This window comes from Mastigoproctus giganteus, chromosome 3 (assembly GCF_048544385.1).
Source record: "Mastigoproctus giganteus isolate SK-2022 chromosome 3, ASM4854438v1, whole genome shotgun sequence".
In the NCBI taxonomy this organism is placed as follows: Eukaryota; Metazoa; Arthropoda; class Arachnida; order Uropygi; family Thelyphonidae; genus Mastigoproctus; species Mastigoproctus giganteus.
The window spans coordinates 206,900,471-206,924,028 of record NC_143577.1 but is presented as its reverse complement, the minus strand read 5'-3'; the positions used below and the strand labels follow the sequence as shown (position 1 = coordinate 206,924,028).

Here is a 23,558-nt window from a genome sequence, read left to right as displayed (position 1 = left end):
ATTCTTACCCGGGAAAATTTATAGTGGCCTCATATTATGGTTTATGGCCAAAATCACACCGGCCTCCGGCCCACCGGGGTTTCCCCTGTAAGGCTTATGGCCAGTGCGCCACTGTCGATAGCGAAAAAATATGAAACTGTGAAACACTTTGAGGGAAATGAAAGACCATGTGATATTGCATGTGCTACAGACCTAAATGAGGCAACCCCGAGAATTACAAAGAATGCAGAGAAAATAAAAACAACTTTGATAGCAGGAACAACTCAAAGTGTAATTAAAATCCATTAGATTAAGACACAAAGAATTGGAAGAGATGGAACGGCTGTCATCTGTTTGGATAGAAAATCAAACAAAAAACAAGTTTTCTTATGATAGAAGCAAAAGCATTAGCAACATTTTAATACGTCATAGTCGTAATAAAATACGTAAGTATTTTATTCGTAAAAAATACTTACGTATTATTTATTATATTATAATAAAATATAATATAATAATAATAAAAATATTATAAAAAAGTATAATATTATTTTTTATTACGTATTTTAATTGTTATAAAATACATAAGTATTTTATTACGATTATTTATTGTGTTTGGTAATATTTTAGTTACCAATGTGTGTTCAATCTTGGGTGGTCGGCACCTAACCCTATTTTTCCCATAGGGCCTGTTGTTTATATTGCACGAGGGTTTCTAGGAACACAACTATCGTGCTATACGAGGACTGACTGTATAGCAGTGTTTATCTTCATATTAAAGTGTTTTATAAGCCAAGTAACCACATCTATAAAATTATATTTATCACAGTCGTTTTTGGGAAGTGTGAATATAAACATGTTTAAACAGCTCAAGGTGATAGATAGTCAATAGGGCTTCAAAACAAACGAGAGTCTAAGCAAATGACTACTGAAATGCCTAAACACTTTTTTTTTTTAAATTAATATCATTAATATCAATAGATTATTAATATTACAAAGAATCTCTCCAGACATGTGAATGAAGCTACTATAGTATCACGGAGAACTGGTGATTTGTAGCAGCATAAAAATTTACCCCTATCTTAAATTGAAGCTCTGATCCATTTAAACATCATAAAAACAAACTATGGATTCAGATAATTGAATAATTATAAGAAATAAAGATATTGAAAGAAGCATTCTGGTTGCTGATCAGATATATATTAAATTTGGATAAAAACCCTTGAAGTTTAATTAGCTAATTGAAATGAAACAGTGAGCAAGTTAATGTACCTCATAAGAAGGCAATAACATATTTTCCATTTAACATAATATCAGTATATTATATTGGTTACTATTGTTGAGTTTAAATAACATTCTGAAGCCACTAAACATAAAACAGCACAGTGTCCGGTGTACAAAATTAATTGCCGATTTCAATACAAGTATATCTCATATTATACTGCTTTTCCATTTACTTAAAATATTTCACACAATTAAACTAAAATAAAATCATTGACTCTTTTTGAGTAAATGGACGCTAACCTTGGTCATTCCCAAGATGTTGTTCCAATAAGGCCAGAATAGTAGAATTATCTGTAACAAAATAGCGAAAATGATTAACAGCTTCTTCTCTTGTAAGGGAACCACCACTCCAACTATTACAGTACAACAGCAATGTTTGTTCATCCAAAAGGGATGATAAATTTTCAGGCCCACAAGGAGGAGGAAAATAACCCTGAAAAAGAAACAAAATAATGCAGAGGATTAAAAAAAACCTATCAACAATTTTAAACTACTTTTAATAAACATAATTTTATTTTAATAACTAACTGAAGTGTTCTTTAGAGTACAGTAATACCACGAAGTTAGCGATAGGTGGGTCCGACGAAAATCGCGTAAGTCGGGGTACAACTTTGCATATAAATACATATAAATTTTGTTTAATTGGGACCAAGGACTAACAAAACACTAGTTTAGAAGAAAAATATTTAATAAAACTGCAATTCTTTATACATATTAATACAAAATATGTATTAAAAAAATAAATGAGTTACGTAAAAAAGTTATTTCGATGTTGATGGCTTCATAAAATCTAACAAATTCGTCTGACAACACAGCACCTTTTTTTCACACAGAATTTCTTCATAGCAAGCTAATAATTTTTTTATTCCTTGCTTTGTAGCTATAATGCATCCTTCATTGTAGTCTATGTTTTCTAAAATTTTTAAGCCCTTTTCAATTGAGCTGAGACCTTCTGTCAAGCTTGCAATTGTCATGTGCTTTTCTGGTGGAACTGGGTCTGAAGAGTTGGATACTTCAGTGACGTTGTGCTCATGCATCTCTATGAGCTCATTCATTGTCAGCTCCTGACTATGTGAATCCAACAGCTCGTTGACATCATCACCATTGACTTCCAAATCTAATTGCCTGGCAAGATTAACAACTTCTTCTATCACATGAGCGACATGCCAGTTTCTGGCATTGTTTTCGTCTCGGTTTTGAAAAAAAATGGACAAAGTTACTTCCAGACACCATTCAATGTTTTTTTTGTGAATTTAATCCCAAGATTCTTAAGGCATCTAAAACATTGAATTGTTTTCAAAAGTCTTTAACAGACATCTCACTATTTTGTCTCATAGCTTCATTCAGACGTGCAAACGAACGCCTCGTGTAGTAAGCCTTGAATGTTTTGATGACTCCCTGGTCCATCGGTTGAAGCAAGCTGGTTGTGTTTGGAGGCAAAAACACAACTTTCACACGTGGGTCGAAATTAATTAGGGTGGCAGGAGGGTGACCGGGTGCATCGTCAATAAGAAGCATCACTTTAAATGGAATCTGTTTAGACTTGCAATAACGTTCGACTTCGGGTATGAAGTGGTGACCAAAACAGTCCTCAAAAATGGAAGCTGTCACCCAAGCTTTATGATTTGACTTCCAAATCACTGGTAAGCTAATTTTAGATATATTTTTTAAAACTCTTGGGTTTTCAGAGCAATAAATTAAGAGAAGTTTTAACTTGCAGTCACCAGCTGCATTCCCGCCAACCATCACTGTCAATCGGTCTTTGGAAACCTTAAAGCCTGGAAAGTTTTTTTTCTTCGTGAAAACGATGTAATTTCTGACAAACGTTGAGCATGAATTCGAATGCACACATATAAATATGACAGTTGGAATGCAAATTCTTGTATATATGTGTGCAGTTCATGCAGCAGCAAAGTTGAATTTTGTTCATCTTCTTGCTCTCACTCTACGCCATCGCACCGTATATCGATAGCATATGAAAAACGACCTTGAAGATAGTGGGCGGCAGTGTTGCCAAATGAAAAAATCAAGAACCGCGTAACTCCGAGTTTGCTGTTGTTGTTGTTGTTTGGTTTTTAGGAGCATTAGCAACTAAGGCCATATTGCTCCGGAATATGCAGTGGTCATTCCCTGACCTTTCCGCATCCTCCGTATTTGGTGGTTACGGGCTCGAACCCCGGTCTAATCAAGAAGCGTGTGGTATGCACTGCTGCTCCTTCCCACCTGGCTACGGAAGCACCTCCGAGTTTGCATAAGTCGGGGTATTACTGTATAGACAAAGCCATCCATCTCAGGCAACAAAAATCATCAATTCTTCCAAGGTTGAGAAACCAAATACCAATCTATATAAAACCAAAACCAAGCACTTAGAGTAATAATAACTATTGTCATATCAGAGCTGATGTTATTGTGAAAGGGAAGCGGTTGTTGTCACCATAGGATAATTTTATTCATAGTTGATTATACAGTTGCAGGTAATCCATGTTACTAACTTAGTTCAGAATTCCTCAAACAATTATTCACATTTGTGTATGTCAGATTGTTCTTTTCCACATGCAGGGGCTGTGCATACAGGCATTCCTTGATTTTTACATCCTTAATTCCTTATTTGGTTCTGAAGAGACTGGACGTTAAGTAAAAAGACATATATTGAGTAATATTTTCTTTATAAACGCAAAGCTATAAATCTATAAATCGCTAATTCATTCTTGAACATCCAAAAATCAGACCATATTTTCATATTATCCATTTTAAACTGTTACTGACACCATGGCCGGCTTTAGGGTAAGGGTGAGTAGGCACTGGCCTAGGGGCACCAAGGTTTAGAGGGCACCAACACAGTCCTCTGCTCCCATAAACAAAGCTTGCAAGAAAAATCAATGTGGCTTAGGGGTGCAATGTACCTTGAGCCGACCCTGACTGACACCATAAATACAGTACTATCTTTACCCTCCCCAAGGCCTTTAAAATACAGTATTTAAATCATTAGAAGAATATTAAAAATATTCAATGAAACAATTAAATATAAGGCTTACCTTCACTTGAATTTTTTTTTTATATGAATAAGCTTTAAAAATTATTCAGACGACCTCTTATTTCATTGGTTCAGCCTTCATGAGGACTCATTTGTGGAGTCAGAGCTGTGCCAAGGGTGAGGTGAACAAGGCTTTGCCTTAGGTTAGGGTGCCAAAAGAAAGATTAAATAGTAATAATTATTATTATTATTAGCCATATGGTGCAAGGAAGCCTAAGGCTTATGCTGTACCAACCAAAAAAAAATTCCCAAGTTACCCAGAGAGAGAGAGAGAGAGAGAGAGAGAGAGAGAGAGAGAGAGAGAGAGAGAGAGAGAGAGAGAGAGAGAGGGAAGGGAAGGGAAGGGAATCACCAAGAAAGAGAAGAATGATGATATCCAGCTCAGGACCCTCGGTATGCCAAGCCCATACCCACCAGATGTGAGCCCCTGGGGTATTGCCAATGTTGCCATCATTAACAGTAGGGTGCAATTTTTCATTCTTGCCTCAGGTACTAAAATGGCTCGGCACAGCCCTGTGTGGATTTTCCTGTGCCTTTTAAGGACTCTATAGGCTACATCTTTCTTGGGAGGGGGGGGGGCGAGATCCTTGAATCCTTTGGGTTTTCAGGCTAGGACTTCCTGCAGTATCATACAGAATTCTCCAAATTCTCATATTCATTTTACTAATTCATTCCGAGGTTGGATAATTTCTTTTATTGCCCTCAAATGTATTTAAAAACTGTTTCAAGATCCTCTGCTCCAGTGGTTTTCAACCAGGGTGCCGCAGCACCTTAGGGAGCAACAACATTCAGGGGTTCCACGTAATTTGGGTTTAAGTTACTTAAACTTATTATTTTTTAATTTATATGTTTATTTCATTATAAAAAGGTGTACAGTATCTTTTTAATTTTGTGGTGATCTATAATGTTTACTTAGTACCTCTATACAAAGAATAAAATTATATACTGCATATATATAATTTGTATTATGAAATGTAATTTTTTAATATTAAATATATATATATATAAATAGGCAGAAAATTGAGTAGGGGTGCCAAAAAATAAAATAAATTACTTAGGGGGTGCCATTATTAAAAAAAGATTGAAAACCACTGCTCTAAGAGGTCTTTAATACAATTTTTCTTCATTCCCTTTGTTTTATGGCTTCAATTTATCCAGCTGAATAAGCTCTTCATTTGTCAATGTGTCATTGTGTGAAGCAATCAGTTCTTCAACATCATCATCATTCTCCAATTCTCCAAAGACCAAATATTTGCTCAGTTGCACATTCTCAGTATGGGATTGTTTTCCAGCTTCTTCAAATGCTCAAAAATTACTACCCAATCCGAACATAAATATTTTTCCAGACACCAATCAGAGTTGGAGGAAAGTTTATTAATGATATTTATGGCTTTAAAGCTGCTGAATTCCTTCCAAAATTGTTTTAGTGTTAGAACCCTTTTCACCTTGGTCTCACTAATTGCCCCACAGAATATTCATCTATGGTAATAGTAATTGAAATTTGCAATGATGCCCTGATCCAAAGGTTTTAACAGAAGGTGATCAAAAACTTTAGGGGGTGAACCAATATTTGGGAAATGGTGAAGCATTGGCATTGGCACATGATGCAAGAAAGCAAGCTTATATAGCATCAGCCAAAAAAAAAAACACACACACACACCCTTCTCATTACACTCATCCACTCGCTCCAAATGTTTGTCTAGTTATGCCTTGAATCTGTTTAAGCTATCAACTTCTACAACAACAGATGGAAGTTTGTTCTAGCAATCAACTGTTAATCTATTAGCCTGTGTATCGCCCCAAGTACCAGTTTTCCGATCCACCTAGCTCTGCCTCGATAGCATCAGCAAATATTCTTGCACCCTTTCTATTTAAGTGTATCCCATCCCTGTAGAAGCAGTCTCTATGGTTAACAAGCACAGATCAGGCTGAGAAAAATTTTACCCTACGAGCCTTGTACAAACTCTCCAGGGCCGAATTGATCAACAAGGCTCTCATCATGTTGTTGTTATTTGGTTTTAATTAGGAGCATTAGCAACTAAAGCCATATTGCTCCGGGATATGCGGTGGTCATTCCTTGACCTTTCCGCATCCTTCGTATTTGGTGGTGACGGGCTCGAACCCCAGTCTAATCAAGAAGCATGTGCTACGCACTGCTGCTCCTTCCCACTTGGCTACGGAGGCGCCCGGCTGTCATCATATACTCCCTCCTATTGTGTCTGGGCAGAATTGCAGACACTTTCAAATTCCACCCTAACTCATGGCTTTTTTTTCAACATTGACCTGTACTTTTTAAGTAATTCCGCCAGTCTCCTACTCTTAATATCATTAGTGCCAACGTGTACAACAATATCACCCTTTGTGCCCTTAAAAGATGATATCTGCTCTATAACGTCATCAACCTCTGCCCCTGGCAGACATACCCTGTTCCACCTATCCTTTTTGCGCAATATGTTCCCTGTTTTTCTGACAATAGAGTCACCAACAACTAGTTCCTTTGGGACCAGCGCATTCTGCCTTGGTTACCGCTGTGTTGCTTGATGTTCAAGTGCAAGCTCTGGCATTGATGTGGGCAGCTGAGGACTTGATGGGCCCCTCAATTTAAATCCTTCGAGGGCATCCACTCTGTCCTTTAAGCTCTCATATAGGCCCATAACAATGCTGAGTCACCACCTGATTTCCTGACACTCCTTACATCATGCACACAAACAAAGACATTCATTCCTTCATTCCCCTTGGCAATATCATATCCCATTCCTGATAGTCCACAAACATCAAACAAGCAGTGCATTTCAAAAGGCTGTGATTCAGAGGGTCACTGCCCACCTCAGTTCTCTCCTGAGCCACAGCACTCCTATTAATTTGGGCCTTTTGCTTTGCTGCTCTGGTCTGAGTCATGATTTCTACTCAATTTCAAATAAAATTCCAATACAAAATATAACCCTAAACTTATATCCCAATGCAGTTATAGTACTATATATATATATGTATTTCAGTATTGGATATTATCTCCGAGTTACGTTATATGACTTTCTTATCGACTCCATCAGATTAAATGTTTTCATTAAATATGGCAAAAATGCAATCTGTACGTTGGTAAAAGAACGTTATAGTGATTTGTGACAGCATTATAATCAGATACGGGTTATAATATGTTTGTTATTTGGTTTTTTAGGAGCATTAGCAACTAAGGCCATATTGCTCCGGGAATATGCGGTGGTCACTCCCTGACCTTTCCGCATCCTTCGTATTTGGTGGTGACGGGCTCGAACCCCGGTCTAATCAAGAAGCGTGTGCTATGCACTGCTGCTCCTTCCCACCTGGCTACGGAAGCGGCAGGTTATAATATAAGAACAGTGTTATAGCGAATCAGCGTAAAGCCAACCGCATTATAACAAGGGCCCGCTGTACTTGTAACCTGATAAATGGGTCGAGGAATAGATGGTTTTAAGGGTAGTAAGTTGAAGTAATAATGACAGTCCCTTATGATAAATAATGTCAGGGAATACGGTCGTTTCAAAGGCATTAACTAGAATTACTAACAATGCTTATGGTGAACATGAAATACTACAGTAAATTTATGAGTGGAGAACTGCTACTATGTTTTATTAGATTGGTATTAATATATGGAATCTATACTAGACCATGTGTGGTGAATTGTACATTTATGTGTGTTGTAAATAAATAATGTTGAGTTTTTATCCAGACTAGCAAAACATCCGTTTTGCTAGTCTGGATTTTGCTAGATTTTTTTTTTTAGAAGAGAGCAATTAAGGGCTAAAACTTATTAAATAAAGAAAAATACCAGCGTGCCTCTGGAGTGTTTTGAGATCTTGGCAGAGGGTAATATTCTCTTTATTTTTACTTAGTAATGATAAATTATGAGTATTATTATTATTAGTAGTAGTGTTTGATTATGATCAGCAAGAAGCAGCAACATATTACAAAAACAAATAGTTGCATACTTGTAGTTATTTGACTTCTAGTTATGTGTTTGCACATAATCAAATCAAATCAAATTTACAGTAATCAAATAAAATTAAGTGTAAACTGAGGTTAAATTAAAGTTTCAACTTGTTGCTCTCAAACGTTAGCATGGTTATTACTTTTTGTGGGATGATTTCTCTTTATTGCTTGTGGGTCTGGAAATATATATATATACAGATAAGAATTTTTTTGGCACCTCTGTAGTCAGGTGGGCAGGAGTGTGTAGCACACGCTTCTTGATTAGACCAGGGTTCGAGCCCGTGACCACCAAATACGGAGGATGCAGAAAGGTTAGGGCAGCGGCTTTCAACTGGGGTGCCGCAACAACATTCCAGGGGTGCCACGTAATTTGGGCTTAAGTTACTTAAACTTATTATTATTTTTTAATTTATGTTTATTTCATTGTAAAAAGGTGTACAGTATCTTTTTAATTTTGTGGTGATCTATAATTTATGTTTACTTGGTACCTCTATATAAAGAATAAAATTATATACTCTATATATATATATGATTTGTATTATGAAATGTAATTTTTATAATTATATATATACACAGATATATACAGAGAGAGAGAGAGAGAGAGGATCGGATCTAACAGGCAGAAAATTGAGTAAATGGTGCTGCAAAATAAAATAAATTACTTAGGGGTGCCATTATTAAAAAAAGGTTGAAAACTACTAGGTTAGGGAATGATCACCGCATATCGTTGGAGCAACATGGCCTTAGTTGCTAATGTTCCTAAAAAAAACCCCAAAAATAAACCAAATAAGAATTTTTAAAAGGCTAGGCTTATCATTTAAGTTCTATTGATTTATTATAGGGGTCTTATCAGTTTAAAACAATACTCTGAATAGGCCATGCTTCTGAATAAGTACTACTATTTGTTTAAACCATACGAATAACCATTTCCCTCTCTAATTAAGACATTTGTTATTATTTACAAGCACATACAAATTATTTTTTTAGATATAAGGGTTTAGTATAACACACAAAATGGAAGGAATGTAGAGGGGGGTCTAACTACAGAGGGAGTGTAAGAGGGGTCTAACAAATGTAGAGGGGTCTAACTTACAAATGTCAGAACCATTGATTCCCACACAACCTGAACCATCAATTGAACATGGGAGGGCCAATCCAGCCCCAATTGCTGGATTTATAAGACTAATTCCAATGTTTTGGGGGTCAGAAGAAGGAATCCCGATTTCCCAGTTCTTTGAAATGGTAAAAGAAATAGCTGCGATTTCAAACTGGACATATAGATAAAAGACTGCGGTCACTAAATCGAAAATGAAGTGCCCAGCAGTGGGTTTCCTGTTTGTTTCATTTGAGTTAAGGGTGGAAAAGAATTTTGAGATTTTTAAAGATGCTTTTGCCACTCGTTTTGAATGCTCTGAACTTCTTATAATGCAACTGCAGTGGTTCAGCACAACTAAACAAGAATCGGGAGAGACTGTTATTCAGTTTGGCTCGCGGTCTAAGAATTTGTGAAGAGCAGCCTTTAAGACAGAAAATGAAATTCAAGTGTTAATGCTAAGAGATCAGATGCTCTTAGCCCAATTTTTGAGAGGATTAAATCAAAAATTAAAGTATTTAGTGCTCAGCCAGAATCCAGCTACTTTTCAATTGGCATTGGAAGTCACTTCACACAAAGAATTGAATGAAAAACTAACCCAAAGTAATCAAAAGGTCACTATAAATGTATCTAACAACATCGGTGATAAGGGAAAACCAGCGATATCAACAAATAACATTGAGGTAATCATTCTGAAGAGACAACAATCTTCTCTTATCAAAGAATTTCAAAAATATGCAATGGAAATTGATTATCAGTTAGAGATGATCAGAAATAACCTAAATAATCCATACTGCCTATCTAACAGACAGAGACCCAGCTAAGCCTGACATGTTAATTGCTCTGCTCTTGTTCCTCATTAATTTCAAACTATTATGAAGTTTCAATATCCCCATATGCCCACTGCAATTTGCGAGCTTGCTAAAATACTGTCCTGCTCATATTTTCACTTTTCATAAGGGATATGTGCTTATAGCTGCATATATTAAGCATTGACTTATTGATGTAGTTCTTTTTAGCATTAGCATTAGCAGAGGCATATGATGCAAGAAAGCAAGCTTATTCAGCATCAGCCAAAAAAAAAAAAAAACCCTCTCCCATTTCACCCCTCCGTTCGTTCGAAATACCTGTCCAGTTGAGCTTTAAATTTGTTTAGGCTATCAACTTCAACAACAAGTGATGGAAGTCGGTTCCACCAACCAACCACCCGCTGGCCAAAGGCAAATTTCCGCACATCTATCCGACATCCGTCCTTCCTCAATTTGAATTTATGCCCTCTGAGGTGATTATTCTAAGAAAGATGAAGAATCCCATTGGCATTGAGCATGCTCAAACCATTCAAAGCCTTATACACCTCTATCAGATCACCTCGCCGGTGCCTAGTCTCCAGACTCTGTAATTTGCAAAACTTAAGCCTTTCTTCGTAAGAGCAACCCTTTGTTCCATTTACTAATCTTGTTGCCCTTCTCTGTACCCGTTCCAGCAGCTCTACATCCTTCTTGAAATGAGGCCTCCAGACCTGTATACAGTACTCAAGATGTGGCCTAACCATTGCCTTATACAAGGGAATAATCACCTCCTTATCCCTGCTAGAAAAATTCCTGTATATCATTGACAAGACACCATGAGCTACTCTTGCAGCTCGTCTGCACTGCTCAGAGAACTTCATATCTGCCTGCACAATTACCCCCAGGTCCTTTTCATTCTCCACCACTGTCAGTGTAGTACCGCAGAGTTGATACATTGCTCTGGGGTTACTGTTACCCATATGTAGTACTTAACATTTGTCAATGTTAAACTTCATTTGCCACCTCTCAGCCCATCTGTTCAACCTTTCCAGATCCTGTTGCAGCAGCATAGCGTCAGTAGTGTCCTTAACGACCCTGCCAACCTTTGTATCATCTGCAAACTTAGACATTAAACTTGATATCCCATCATCAATATCATTCATAAACACCGAAAACAACAACGGACCCAACACTGAACCCTGAGGAACTCCACTAATAACATTAGTCCACGTTGAGCAGTGTCCATTGATTACCACTCTCTGTCTTCTGCCACTCAACCATCCCCTTATCCATAGCAGCAATTTGCCTCCAATGCCACACTGCTCCAATTTGTGCAGCAGTCTTCCATGTGCAACAGTATCAAAAGCCTTTCTAAGATCCAAATATATAATATCAAAGTTATTCCCTGCATCCAGTTCTTTTGTGACTACATCATAGTATCCAATCAAATTGGTCAGGCAAGACCTGCCCTTAAGAAAACCATGCTGCGTCTGAGCTATAACTGAATTCTTGTCTAGATGATCCTGCAGTGCTTCTTTAACCAGTGCCTCCATTAATTTACCTGGAACAGAAGTTAAACTAACAGGTCTATAATTACTTGTGTCAGCCTTTGATCCTCCTTTGTGAATTGGGGTTACATTTGCACATCTCCAGTCTATGGGTACCTCCCCTGAGTCCAAAGAAGCTCTCATAATTATGGCTAGGGGTTTGCATACTTCCTTTGCTGCCTCCTTTAATATAACTGGATAGATCCCATCCACCCCAGGTGCCTTTTTTATGTTTATCCTCAACAATCTCTCCTCCACTTTCCTCTCAGTTATTACAAAATCATCCAGCTCACTGCCAATGTTTACTTTACCTACATCATTCTCCTTCCTGAATAACTCCTCATGCGTGAATGTAGATGCAAAATACTCGTTTAGATTGTTAGCCACCTGAGCAGAATCCTCAACTGTTGAACCATCAATATCCAGTGGACCAATCTGATTCATCCCTTTCCTTCTCGAGTTCAAGTATGTAAAGAACTCCTTTCTGTTTTTCTTTGCATCCTTTGCAAAGGATTTTTCGTAGTCTGCCTTTGCCTGCCTAATCTCCTTTGTGACTTGGTTACAGACCAACTTATATCTATCACAGGCTTCCATGTCACCCATTAATTTGTATGTATCCCATGCATTTTTCTTCTCTGCCACATGTCTCATTAGTCCATCTGACAACCATTTAGGCCTAAACCTTGAACAATATTTCTTAGTTGGTATGTAAAGCCTGGTAGCCACCAAGATTAGTTCCTTGAATGCTTCCCATTTTGAGTTTGCTGTTGGTAACATCATCAGTTGGTCCCACTGTATAGAATTTAAATACTGTCTCAGACCATCATAGTCGCCTTTACGAAAACAAAAACCCTTCCCTTTACCTCTGATGGTAGTTACCTCCTTGAGTAAATCCCACTTCAACACATTGTGATCACTGCCACCTAGTGGTTCATTTATCTGCAGGTTCTTAATGCATGAAGAATCACTACTGATAATCAGATCAAGAGTATTGCTCCCTCTTGTTGCCTCATGAACATGCTGATGTAGAAAACAATCATCCAATAAATCCACAAAAGCCTTGCTAGTGTGCGAGTGACCAACCCACAAATTCCAGTCAATATCTGGGAAATTAAAATCCCCCATTATAAGACTCTCTGATTTACTGGCCCACTCTATTTCCCTGTACAATATATTATTAAACTCATCAGAGTCATTAGGCCTATAGCACACTCCTACTCTCAATTTTGATTTCCCTATGCTTATGTCACACCAAACTGACTCGACACTGCCCTGTCCATCGATGTCAACTGGCTTCACTTCCTTTGACTTTATGTGTTTCTTAATTAATAGCATAACCCCTCCTCCTCTCCTGTCCTGTCTATCCTTTCTATATACATTGTATTCCCCAAATTCCAGTTCCGCATTACTTATATCTGTGTGACACCACGTCTCTGATATCCCAACAATATCTGCCTTTGATGTTTTGAGCAATACCTCAAATTCATCAAATTTATTTACCAAACTCCTAGCATTGGTGTACACGCAGGTATACATGCACCTGTTTCTATTCTTAGCTACCCTAACACAACCCATGTGTTTACTTGTAACGCAATGACTACCAGCAGTCTCTGAAATATCCTGCATCTTGTTTTTCAGACTTCTGCTCATTTGAATAGAAGCAGTGCAAGAATCACTTCCACCTCTGCCAGTGGCTACTGTTAATCTATTAGTCCTTGTATCCCCCCCAACTAGCAGTTTTCCGACCCACCTAACACTGCCTCGACAGCATCAGCAAAAATTCTTGCACCCTTTCTATTTAAGTGTATCCCATCCCTGTAGAAGCAATCTCTCCTGTTAACAAGTACAGTCCAGGCTGAAAAAAATTCTACCCCTTGAGCCTTGCACAATCCCTCCAGGGCCGAATTGATCGACAAGGCTCTCATCATATACTCCCTCCTATCGTGTCTGGGCAGAATTGCAGACACTTTCAAGTTCAAGCCTAATTCACGGCTTTTTTTCAACAGTGACCCGTACTTGCTAAGTAATTCCGCCGGTCTCCTACTCTTAATATCATTAGTGCCAACGTGTACAACTATATCACCTTTTGTGCCCTTAAAAGATGATATCCGCTCTACAACGTCATCAACCTTTGCCCCTGGCAGACATACCCTGGTCCTATTCCAGCTATCCTTTTTACAAAGCGTGTTCCCCGTTTCCCTGACAATAGAGTCACCAACAACTACTAGTTCCTGTGGGAGCAGTGCATTCTGCCTAGGGGGCTGCCCCTGTGTTGCCTGATGACCAAGTGCAAGCTCTGGCGTTGATGTGGGCAGCTGAGAGCTTGATGGGCCCCTCAATTTATTTCCTTCGAGGGCATCCACTCTGTCTTTCAAGGTCTCATAAAGACCTTGTAACATAAGATTTTGTAACATAAAATTGCAATATAGGATTATATGATATTAATAACATTAAATACAGGATTTAATAATATTAAATTTTATAAAAAGCAATGATTGGGAATAACAGGGGCCTTTCTATATGAGAAAACGGGAAAAAACTTTAGCCAGAAATTTATTTACTGAAACATTAATAAGAACATGCACAATGACAATGCAATCAGTTGACATTTATGTCATAAGTCGTTGGAATTTTGATATTGTTTTTGATCTACTCAATTTTCATCTACTGGAATTTCAACCCTGTTGGTGGTTTTAACTGTTATTTTTAAGTCAAAATCTTCAAGCTAACTAACCCCTATAGGTGGGATTTTAGTTAGCATTAGCATTATAAGGGACATATGATGCAAGAAAGCAAGCTTTTTTTTTTTTTTTTGTTATGTGGACCCCAAACACGAGAGGTATTACAACCTATAGTACTTAGTACCGTGCTTGGGTTGGAGGTTGGGAAGCCGAAAGAAGATATTTGTTGACATTAGACTTGAACTTCTGTAGACTGCAATTTTCAGGAAATACGTATGAAGGAAGATTGTTCCCGAAAACAGCAGTTGAATGAATAAACGAGGAAGACGAAAAGTTGGTTCTGTGAGTTTGAAGTTGGACAGTAAATAGGTGTTGACTAGTGCCGACACGTGTTCGGACTGTTTTAAAAGAGAGAGCGGGAATTATAGAAGCCAATTCAAAAGAACAGTGCCCATGGAAATATCTGCAGAAGAGGCATGCAGCAGAAACAGACATCTAAGAGATAGCGAGCGGAGAGGCTCTGTTAGAGATGAATCATTAATTAACCTAACTGCCCTCTCCTGAATGGAATCACGAAGCTTGAGAGAGGTTTTGGGGGCACCACCGCAGATGTGGGAACAATATTCCATGGTATGGCATATTTGTGATTTGTACAGAGTGAGCAGCTGTTTGGAAGAAAAGTAACGCCGAGGATGAAAGAGAAAACCGAGATTTTTAGATGCAGAGGAAGTAATATTTGTAATGTGCTTGTGCCAAGAGAGATTAGAAGTCAGGGTAATCCCCAAAAGAGATATATCATTTTGCCTAGAAATCGGAGTGTCGCCAAAGATAAGCACAGGAGCAGAAGAATCCTTTTTGCGAGATATAAGACCAGGCTGAGTTTTAGAAGGATTGAAATCAACTAAGTTCTCTTTGCCCCACTGGAGAATTACCTGAAGATCGGCATTTAAGGAATTGATAGCAGATTTTCGAGAAGTTGAAGCTGAGTGAGCAGGGCAAGGTTTCTCAAAATGGAAAGTGGAATGCAATGTGCTATCATCGGCAAAACTATGGATTGGATTTCCAGTCAATGGAAGATTGATTTTTTTGATTTGGTAGTTGTTGGCGCATCGGCTTCTGTGGCCATATTGCACCTCCCAAGGTTTTTGCAGTACTTTGATCCAAGCCCGAGGCGGGAATCGAACCCGCGACCTTTGGGTTGCCGGGCAGGTACTTTACCCACTCGGCTAGCCCGGTCGGCTATCAATGGAAGAAGCTCATTAATATGCAAGAGGAAAAGAGTGGGGGAAAGAACTAAACCTTGGGGGACACTGGCATTAGTGGAGAAGTTAGAAGACAGAGAGCCATCTACCATCACCCTCAGTAAGTGATCAGAGCTAAAACTGGATAACCAATTATAAAAAACAGTTTGCAAAATCATAAGATGGAAGCTTGTTTAGAAGACCTTTATGCCAAACATGATCGAAAGCCTTTGAGATGTCAAGAGCAACTACTTGTGTGTCATCGAACATTTCCATTGAATTAGTCCATAAATTGGTAACATAAGCCAGAATATCACCAGTGGATCAACATTGATGGAATCCAAACTGGCGATCGTTGATCAGACAGAAGGTTTCTAGATAGTTTAAGAGTTGGCGGTTAACTGATTTCTCCATTACTTTAGAAAGAATAGAAGTAATTGCAATGGGACCATAACTGGATGGGAGGGATTTATCACCCTTTTTAGGAACTGGCTGGATATGAAAAAATTTCCAAGCAGAAGGAAAAACACCTTTGGAATAAGAAAGTGAAAAAGGGCGGCAAAAAATAGGAGTAAGTTCAGGAGCAGGTTTTGAGAACAAATGGAGAAATACCATCGGGACATGGAGCTCTCTTAGCATCAAGATTCGTCAAAATACTTCTGACATCCTTTTGACAGAAGACCACAAGAGGCATTGAATGGAGTGTGTTAGGAATGGTGGGAGGTGTTTCACCAAGATCATTAATACATGAGTTAGAAGAAAAATGGGATGGAAGCAGGTCAGCTTTATCCTTGACTGAAGTGACAACGAAACTGAAGAATTAGAAACAAGCCAATTATGATAGGCAACATTCTTCTCTTGAAGCCTTAGCACATTTATTGGAAAACCAAGGTTTAGATAAAGGACGAGATTTTAAAGTGGAGTGTGTGATAAAGGATTCCATTCCTCCAAGAATAATTTCACTGACACGATCTGAGCAAACGTTGACATCAGATGTTTGAAACAGTAATCCGACCAAGGAAAAGAAGAAAAGAAATCTTGCAGGTCATTCCATTTTGCATGCTTGTAATGCCAAACAACATGAGGTTGAGAATAGCCATAAGATAAAGACTCCATTGGAGAAGAGACAATCACCAAGTTGTGATCTGAAGTGCCTAATGGACCTCTCACTTCGACCGTGTACTTAGAAGGGTTGTTTGTGAGAAAAAGATCAAATGGGTTGGCTGTATGATTAGGATTGTCCGGTATTCTTGTAGGTAAATGAACAAACTGTGCAAGGTCATTAGTAATTGCAAAAGCCTCAGCATCTCGACCAGCTGGAGTTGTGAACATTAAAATCACCAAGGAAATTTTGATATCATATATTTGGATTTCAGGAAAGCTTTTGACACTGTTGCGCAGGGAAGACTATTGTACAAATTGGAGCAGAATGGTATTAAGGGTAAGTTGCTACAATGGATAAAAGGATGGTTAAGTGGGAGAAAACAGAGGGTGGTAATCAATGGGTGCTGCTCTTCTTGGACTAATGTTATTAGTGGAGCCCCACAGGGTTCGGTGTTAGGTCCACTGTTGTTTTGTATATTTATCAATGATATTGATGAAGGTATATCAGGCTTAATGTCGAAGTTTGCAGATGATACAGAGGTTGGCAGGCTTGTTAATGACATTAATGGAGGGCGCCTCCGTAGCCAGGTGGGAAGGAGCAGCAGTGCGTAGCACACGCTTCTTGATTAGACCGGGGTTCGAGCCCGTCACCACCAAATACGGAGGATGCGGAAAGGTCAAGGAATGACCACCGCATATCCCGGAGCAATATGGCCTTAGTTGCTAATGCTCCTAAAAACCAAATAACTAACTAACATTAATGGCAGTGTGCTACTGCAACAGGATTTAGATAATTTGGGCAGATGGGCCAAGAAGTGGCAACTGAAGTTTAACCTTGACAAATGCAAAGTACTACATATGGGTAGAAGTAACCCCAGAGAAATGTACCAACTGTGTGGTACTACACTTAAGGTGGTTGAAAATGAAAAAGACCTTGGAGTAATTGTGCAGTCAGATATGAAGTTTTCTGAGCAATGCAGACAGGCTGCCAGGGCAGGTCATGGGGTTTTGTCAATGATATATAGGAATTTTGCTAGCAGGGAAAAGCAGCTGATTGTTCCTCTGTATAAGGCAATGGTCAGGCCACGCCTTGAGTACTGCGTACAGGTCTGGAGGCCTCATTTTAGGAAGGATGTCAATTTGGTTAAGCGTTTACAGAGAATGGCAACAAGATTGGTGAGGAGAATGAAGGGATCCTCTTACCAAGAGAGGCTTAAGTTCTGCAAATTGCAGTGGCTGGAGACTAGGCACCTGCGCCGTGATCTGATTGAGGTATATAAGGCCTTGAATGGGTTGAGCACACTGAATTCTGATGGGATCCTTCCACTTGTTCAGATTACGAACCTCAGGGGGCATAAATTCAAATTAAGAAAAGACAGATGTAGAATAGATGTGCGGAAATTTGCCTTTAGCCAGCGGGTGGTTAATTGCTGGAACAAACTTCCATCTGTCGTTGTGGAAGTTGATAGGTTGAATAAATTTAAAGAGGAACTGGACAGGCATTTGGAGGGAATGATGTGATTTTTTTTTTTTTTTTTTTTTTTGGCTGATGCTGCATAAGCTTATACACTTGCTTTCTTGAATCACATGCCACTGCTGCTACTACTACTACCTCACTGTTAGCAAAGTTGGACTGGAGAGATTCAAGTTGCAAAGAGAGGAAGCCAAACAGCTCCAAGTGATTAGTGGAGTTGGGAGAATGGTAGAGACAACAGATGAATTTGACACAATGAGGTAGAGAGATTTTAAGCCAGAGAATCCATATTGCCAAGTCTCTGACAGGGAATATCAGAACGAAAGGAATCATACAGCGAATAATTTGGGCCTCTGAGATGAGCAGTAGTTGAATCAACTGATAACTGAGATTCTGTCAGAAAAAGTACATGGAGTTTGGGAGACTGCAAGTGGAAATGGACATCGTTGAGATTAGAATTGAGACCACGTATATTTGTGAAATGAATTAGGAAGTGTTTGGGAGGTTTAGATCTTTTTGAAGATAAGCTTATACAGCATCAGCTAAAAAAAAAAAAAAAACGCTTCCCATTTCACCCATCTATTTGCTCCAAAAATGTTTCTCTAGTTCTGCCTTGAAGTTATTTAAGCCATCCGCTTCACACAACAGATGGAAGTATATTCCAGAAATCAACCACCTGTTGGCTAAAGGCAAATTTCCACACATCTATTTTACAACTGTCTTTCCTCAATTTGAATTTACGTCCCCTCAGGTGATTAATCTCGGCAAGAGCAAGAATCCCATCAGCATTGAGCTTACTCAAACCATTCAAGGCCTTATACACATCAATCAGACCACCTCACATGTGCCTACTCTTCAGACACTGTAATTTGCAAAACTTAAGCCTTTTTTGTAATAGCAACCCTTTGTTCCATTCACTGATCTTGTATCTTGTTGCCCTTCTCTGTACTTGTTCCAGCAGTTCTACATCCTTCCTAAAATGAGGTCTCCAGACTTGTATACAGTACTGAACGTGTGGTCTGACCATTGCCTTATACAAGAGGATAATCACCTCCTTATCCCTGCTAGAAAAATTACTGTATATCATTAACAAGAACACCATGAATTACTCTTGTAGACCATCTGCACTGCTCAGAAAACTTCAAATCTGACTGCACAATTATCGGCAGGTCCTTTTCATTCTCTATCACCCTGAGTGCAGTACTACACAGGTGATACATTACTCTGGGGTTACTGCTACCCATACAGTACTTCACATTTCTCAATGTTAAACTTCAGTTGCCACCTCTCAGCCCATCTATTCAACTGTTCTAGATCCTGTTGCAGTAGTGTACTGTCATTAGTATCATTAACAACCCTGCCAACCTTTGTATCGCTTGCAAACTTAGACATTAAACCTGATTTACCTTCATCAATATCATTAATAAATACAGAAAACAACACTGAACCCTGGGGGACTCCACTAATAACATTAGTCCATGAAGAGCAGTATCCAGTGATTGTCGCTCTACCACTCAAATATCCCTCTATCCATAGCAGCAATTTGCCCCCAATGCCACACTGCTCCAATTTGTACAGAAGTCTTCCATGTGCAACAGCTTGTAGCTCATGGTGTCTTGTCAATGTTATACAGGAATTTTTCTAGCATGGATAAGGAGGTGATTATCCCCTTGTATAAGGCAATGGTCAGGCCACACCTTGAATACTGTATACAGGTCTGGAGGCCTCATTTTAAGAAGGATGTAGAGCTGCTGGAACGAGTTCAAAGAAGGTCCACAGGATCGGTTAGGGAACAAAGGGCATTCTTACGAAGAAAGAGCTTAAGTTTTGCAAATTACAGTGTCTGGAGACTAGGCACCTGCAAGGTGATCTGACTGAGGTGTATAAAGCCCTGAATGGTTTGAGCATGCTGATGGGATTTTCCTCTTGCTCGGAATAATCATCTGAGAGGGCATAAATTCAAATTGAGGAAAGACAGTTGCAGGACAGATGTGCCGAAGTCTTCCTTTATCCAGTGGGTGGTTGATAATGTTTGGAGCGAATGGATGGGTGAAATGAGAAGATGGTTTTTTTTTTTTTTTTTTTTTTTTTGGCTGATGCTATATAAGCTTGCTTTCTTGCACCATGTGCCTTTACTAAAGCTAAGGCTAACAGTATCAAAAGACTTCCTAAGATCCAAGCATATGATATCAAAATTATTCTTTGTATCCAGTTCCTTTGTGACCACATCATAGTATCCAATCAAATTAGTCAGACAAGACTTCCACTTAAGAAACCCATGCCATGTCTGAACTATAACTGAAGTCTTGTCTAGATGATCCTACAGTGCTTCTTTAACCAGTGCCTCCATTAATTTGCCTGGAACAGAAGTTAAATTAATAGGTCTGTAGTTATTTATGTCACCTTTGATCCTCCTTTGTGAATTGGGGTCACATTTGCACATCTCCAGTCCATGGGTACCTTCCCAGAGTCCAAGGAAAGCTCTCATAATTATGACTAAAATTACAGAAGCTTATGGCTAAAGTTACAGAACAAATGTGAAGACTCCCTCTAAAAGACTAAGCAAGTCTAAGCATGATTGGCCACCCTATTAAAGCAAACAAAATTTCTTCCAACAACTTTTTTAAAGCATTAAAAGCTTTATAGAACTTTGCTAATTCTAATTAGTTAAGTTTTGCAAGTGATCAGCTCATAGTGAGATATGGCAAATGTCATTTCTTACAAAATACAGCTGATATCAAAAGGCTACCACCAAGGCATTTTGATATCAGCTGTATCCTATCGTTATGAGGATAAACTCATCCCTCAGAGTCCCTGAAAAGTGTTCAGAGAAGAAGAAGTGAGGGAAATGGAGCAATATTTTTTATATTTTCATAATTTTTATAGGTAATTTTTATATTGCTCAGTAAACCATCACCCCAAGCATCTGATAATGAGTTAAACAAGGCAACACAGCCATGCAAACATATAAAATTTCTAACTCATCTGAGAGCTCATTAATGAACTGTTTTAGAGAAAACATTCAGAATGTGTATATTTCACATCCTGGATAATCTGCCTGTTGAACAATCGGACTTTTCAGTCTGTTAACATCTGGTATTACAGTATACCCAAAGCTAACCAAATTAAGCTATGATTGGTTATACGTTGAGGAGAGGATTGGCTTTATTCCATGCATATTATCTTTATCATGAATTATCTATACAAAAAAAGAGTGTTCATGGGTCAATCTGTACGTCGTGTGAGCAGAAATACCACGTGCAACTATGATGTGGGCCCTAATCCAATCATTATTCTGCATGTTGCTTCTGCATATTTTAACAGTATTTTTGATTGGCTAACATATTAAATTGTGTTTTACAAGACATTAAATAGACTTAGTAGTGTCTGCTAGCTTTTTTTTAAAGGTTTGAAGGTTTTCATAAAATTCCCGCATTACACAGAGAGGGGGGGGGAGTAGAAGGGAATCACCAAGAAAGCAAGAAAGAGAAGAATGATGATATCTAGCTCAGGACCCTGGGTTTGCCATGCCCACACTCACCAGATGTGAGCCCCTGGGGGTTGACAACATTGTAGAGCAGATATCGTTTAAAGGCACAAAGGGTGATACTGTTGTACACGTTGGCACTAATGACATTAAGAGTAGGAGATCTGCAGACTTACTTAACAAGGACAGGTCAATGTTGAAAAGAAATCGCAAATTAGGATTAAATTTGAAGCGTTTGAAATTCTGACCAGACATGGTACAAGGAAGTATAAGATGAGTGCCTCGTCAATCAATTTGGCCGTGGAGAGATTGTGCAAGGCACATGGGTAAAATTTTTCTCAGTGTGATCTGTGCTGGTTAAGAGGCCAAACTGCCTCTACAGGGATGGGATACACTTAAATAGGGGGTGCAAGAATATTTGCTGATACTCCCGAGGCAGTGTTAGGTGGGTAGGATAACTGCTAAACTTGAGGAGATTCACAGATTAATAAGATTAACAGTAGCCTAAGGCTACTGTTAACCTATTAGAGGCGAAAGTGATTCTTACACTCCATCTATTGAAATGAGCAGCAGCCTGGAAAGCAAGGTGCTGAGGATTTCCAGGACTGCTGGGAGTTATTGTGGAAAACTAAATACACAGGCTGTGTTAGGGTAAATAAGAGTAAGAACAGACGTATGTATAATTGCATGTACACCAATGCTAGGAGTTTAGTAAAAAAATTTGATAAATTTGAGGTGCTGGTCAAGACATCAAAGGCAGATATTGTTGGGATACCTGATACGTGGTGTCACACAGATATAATGACTGCGGAACTGGAATTCGAAGAGTACAATGTGTACATAGGGGATAGACAGAATAAGAAGGGATGAGGGGTTATGCTGTTAGTTAAGAAACACATAAAATCTAAGGAAGTGCATCCAGCTGACATGGGTGGACAGTGTAATGTTGAGTCAGTTTTGTGTGACGTAAGCACTGTGAAAGCAAAATTGAGAGTAGGAATGTGTTATAGGCCTGACTCTGATGAGTAGAATGAACAACTGTACAGAGAAATAGAGTTGACCAGTAAATTAGGTTGTCTTATAATGGGGGATTTTAACTTCCCAGATAATGACTGGAACTTGTGGATTGGTCACTTGCACACTAGCAAGGCTTTTGTGGATTTAATGGATGATTGTTTTCAACAGGCAACTGGAGGGAGTAATGCTCTTGGTCTGATTATCAGCATTGATTATTCATGCATTAAGAATCTGCAGATAAAGGAACCACTAGGTGGCAGTGATCACAGTGTACTGATGTGGGTTTTACTCAAAGATGTAACTACCATCAGGGATAAGGGAAGGGTTTTTGCTTTCTTAAAGATGACTATGGTGATATCAGAAAGTTTTTAAATTCTATACTGTGGGACCAACTGATGATGTCACCAACAGTAAATTCTAAGCATTCAAGGAAGTAATCTTGGAAGCTACTAGACTTTTTCATACTGATTAAGAAATATTGTTCAAGGTTTAGGCATAAATGAATGGCAGATGAACTAATGAGACTCATGACACAGAAGAAAAATGCATGGGATCCGTGTAAATTATCAGGCAACATAGAAGACTAAGGTAGTCTTCTATGAATAAGCTAGTCTGTAATCAAGTCACAAAGGAGGTAGGCAAGCAAAGGAAGATTATGAAAAATCTTTCGAAAAGGATGCAAAGAAAAACGGTAAAGACTTCTTTACTTACGTAAACTGTAGAAGGAAAATTCAGATTGGTCCACTTGATCAATTGACATTGACGGTTCGATTCTTGATGAACCTGCTGAGGTAGCTGACAAAATTAATGGGTATTTTGCATCCACATTCACACATCAGAAATGTCTGTAGGGAAGTGGAGCCCAG

General features: G+C 38.7%; 1 protein-coding gene across 1 annotated transcript in view; it reads right to left on the bottom strand.

Annotated features, from left to right (window-relative positions):
• LOC150088630 (ral GTPase-activating protein subunit beta) overlaps positions 1 to 23,558 on the bottom strand; it is a 522,786-nt gene that overhangs the window by 183,965 nt on the left and 315,263 nt on the right. Inside the window, exon 18 of the mRNA XM_090369596.1 lies at positions 1,501 to 1,693. Within this exon, the coding sequence (XP_090225722.1) occupies positions 1,501 to 1,693 (193 nt within the window). The remainder of the gene's footprint in view (positions 1 to 1,500; positions 1,694 to 23,558) is intronic.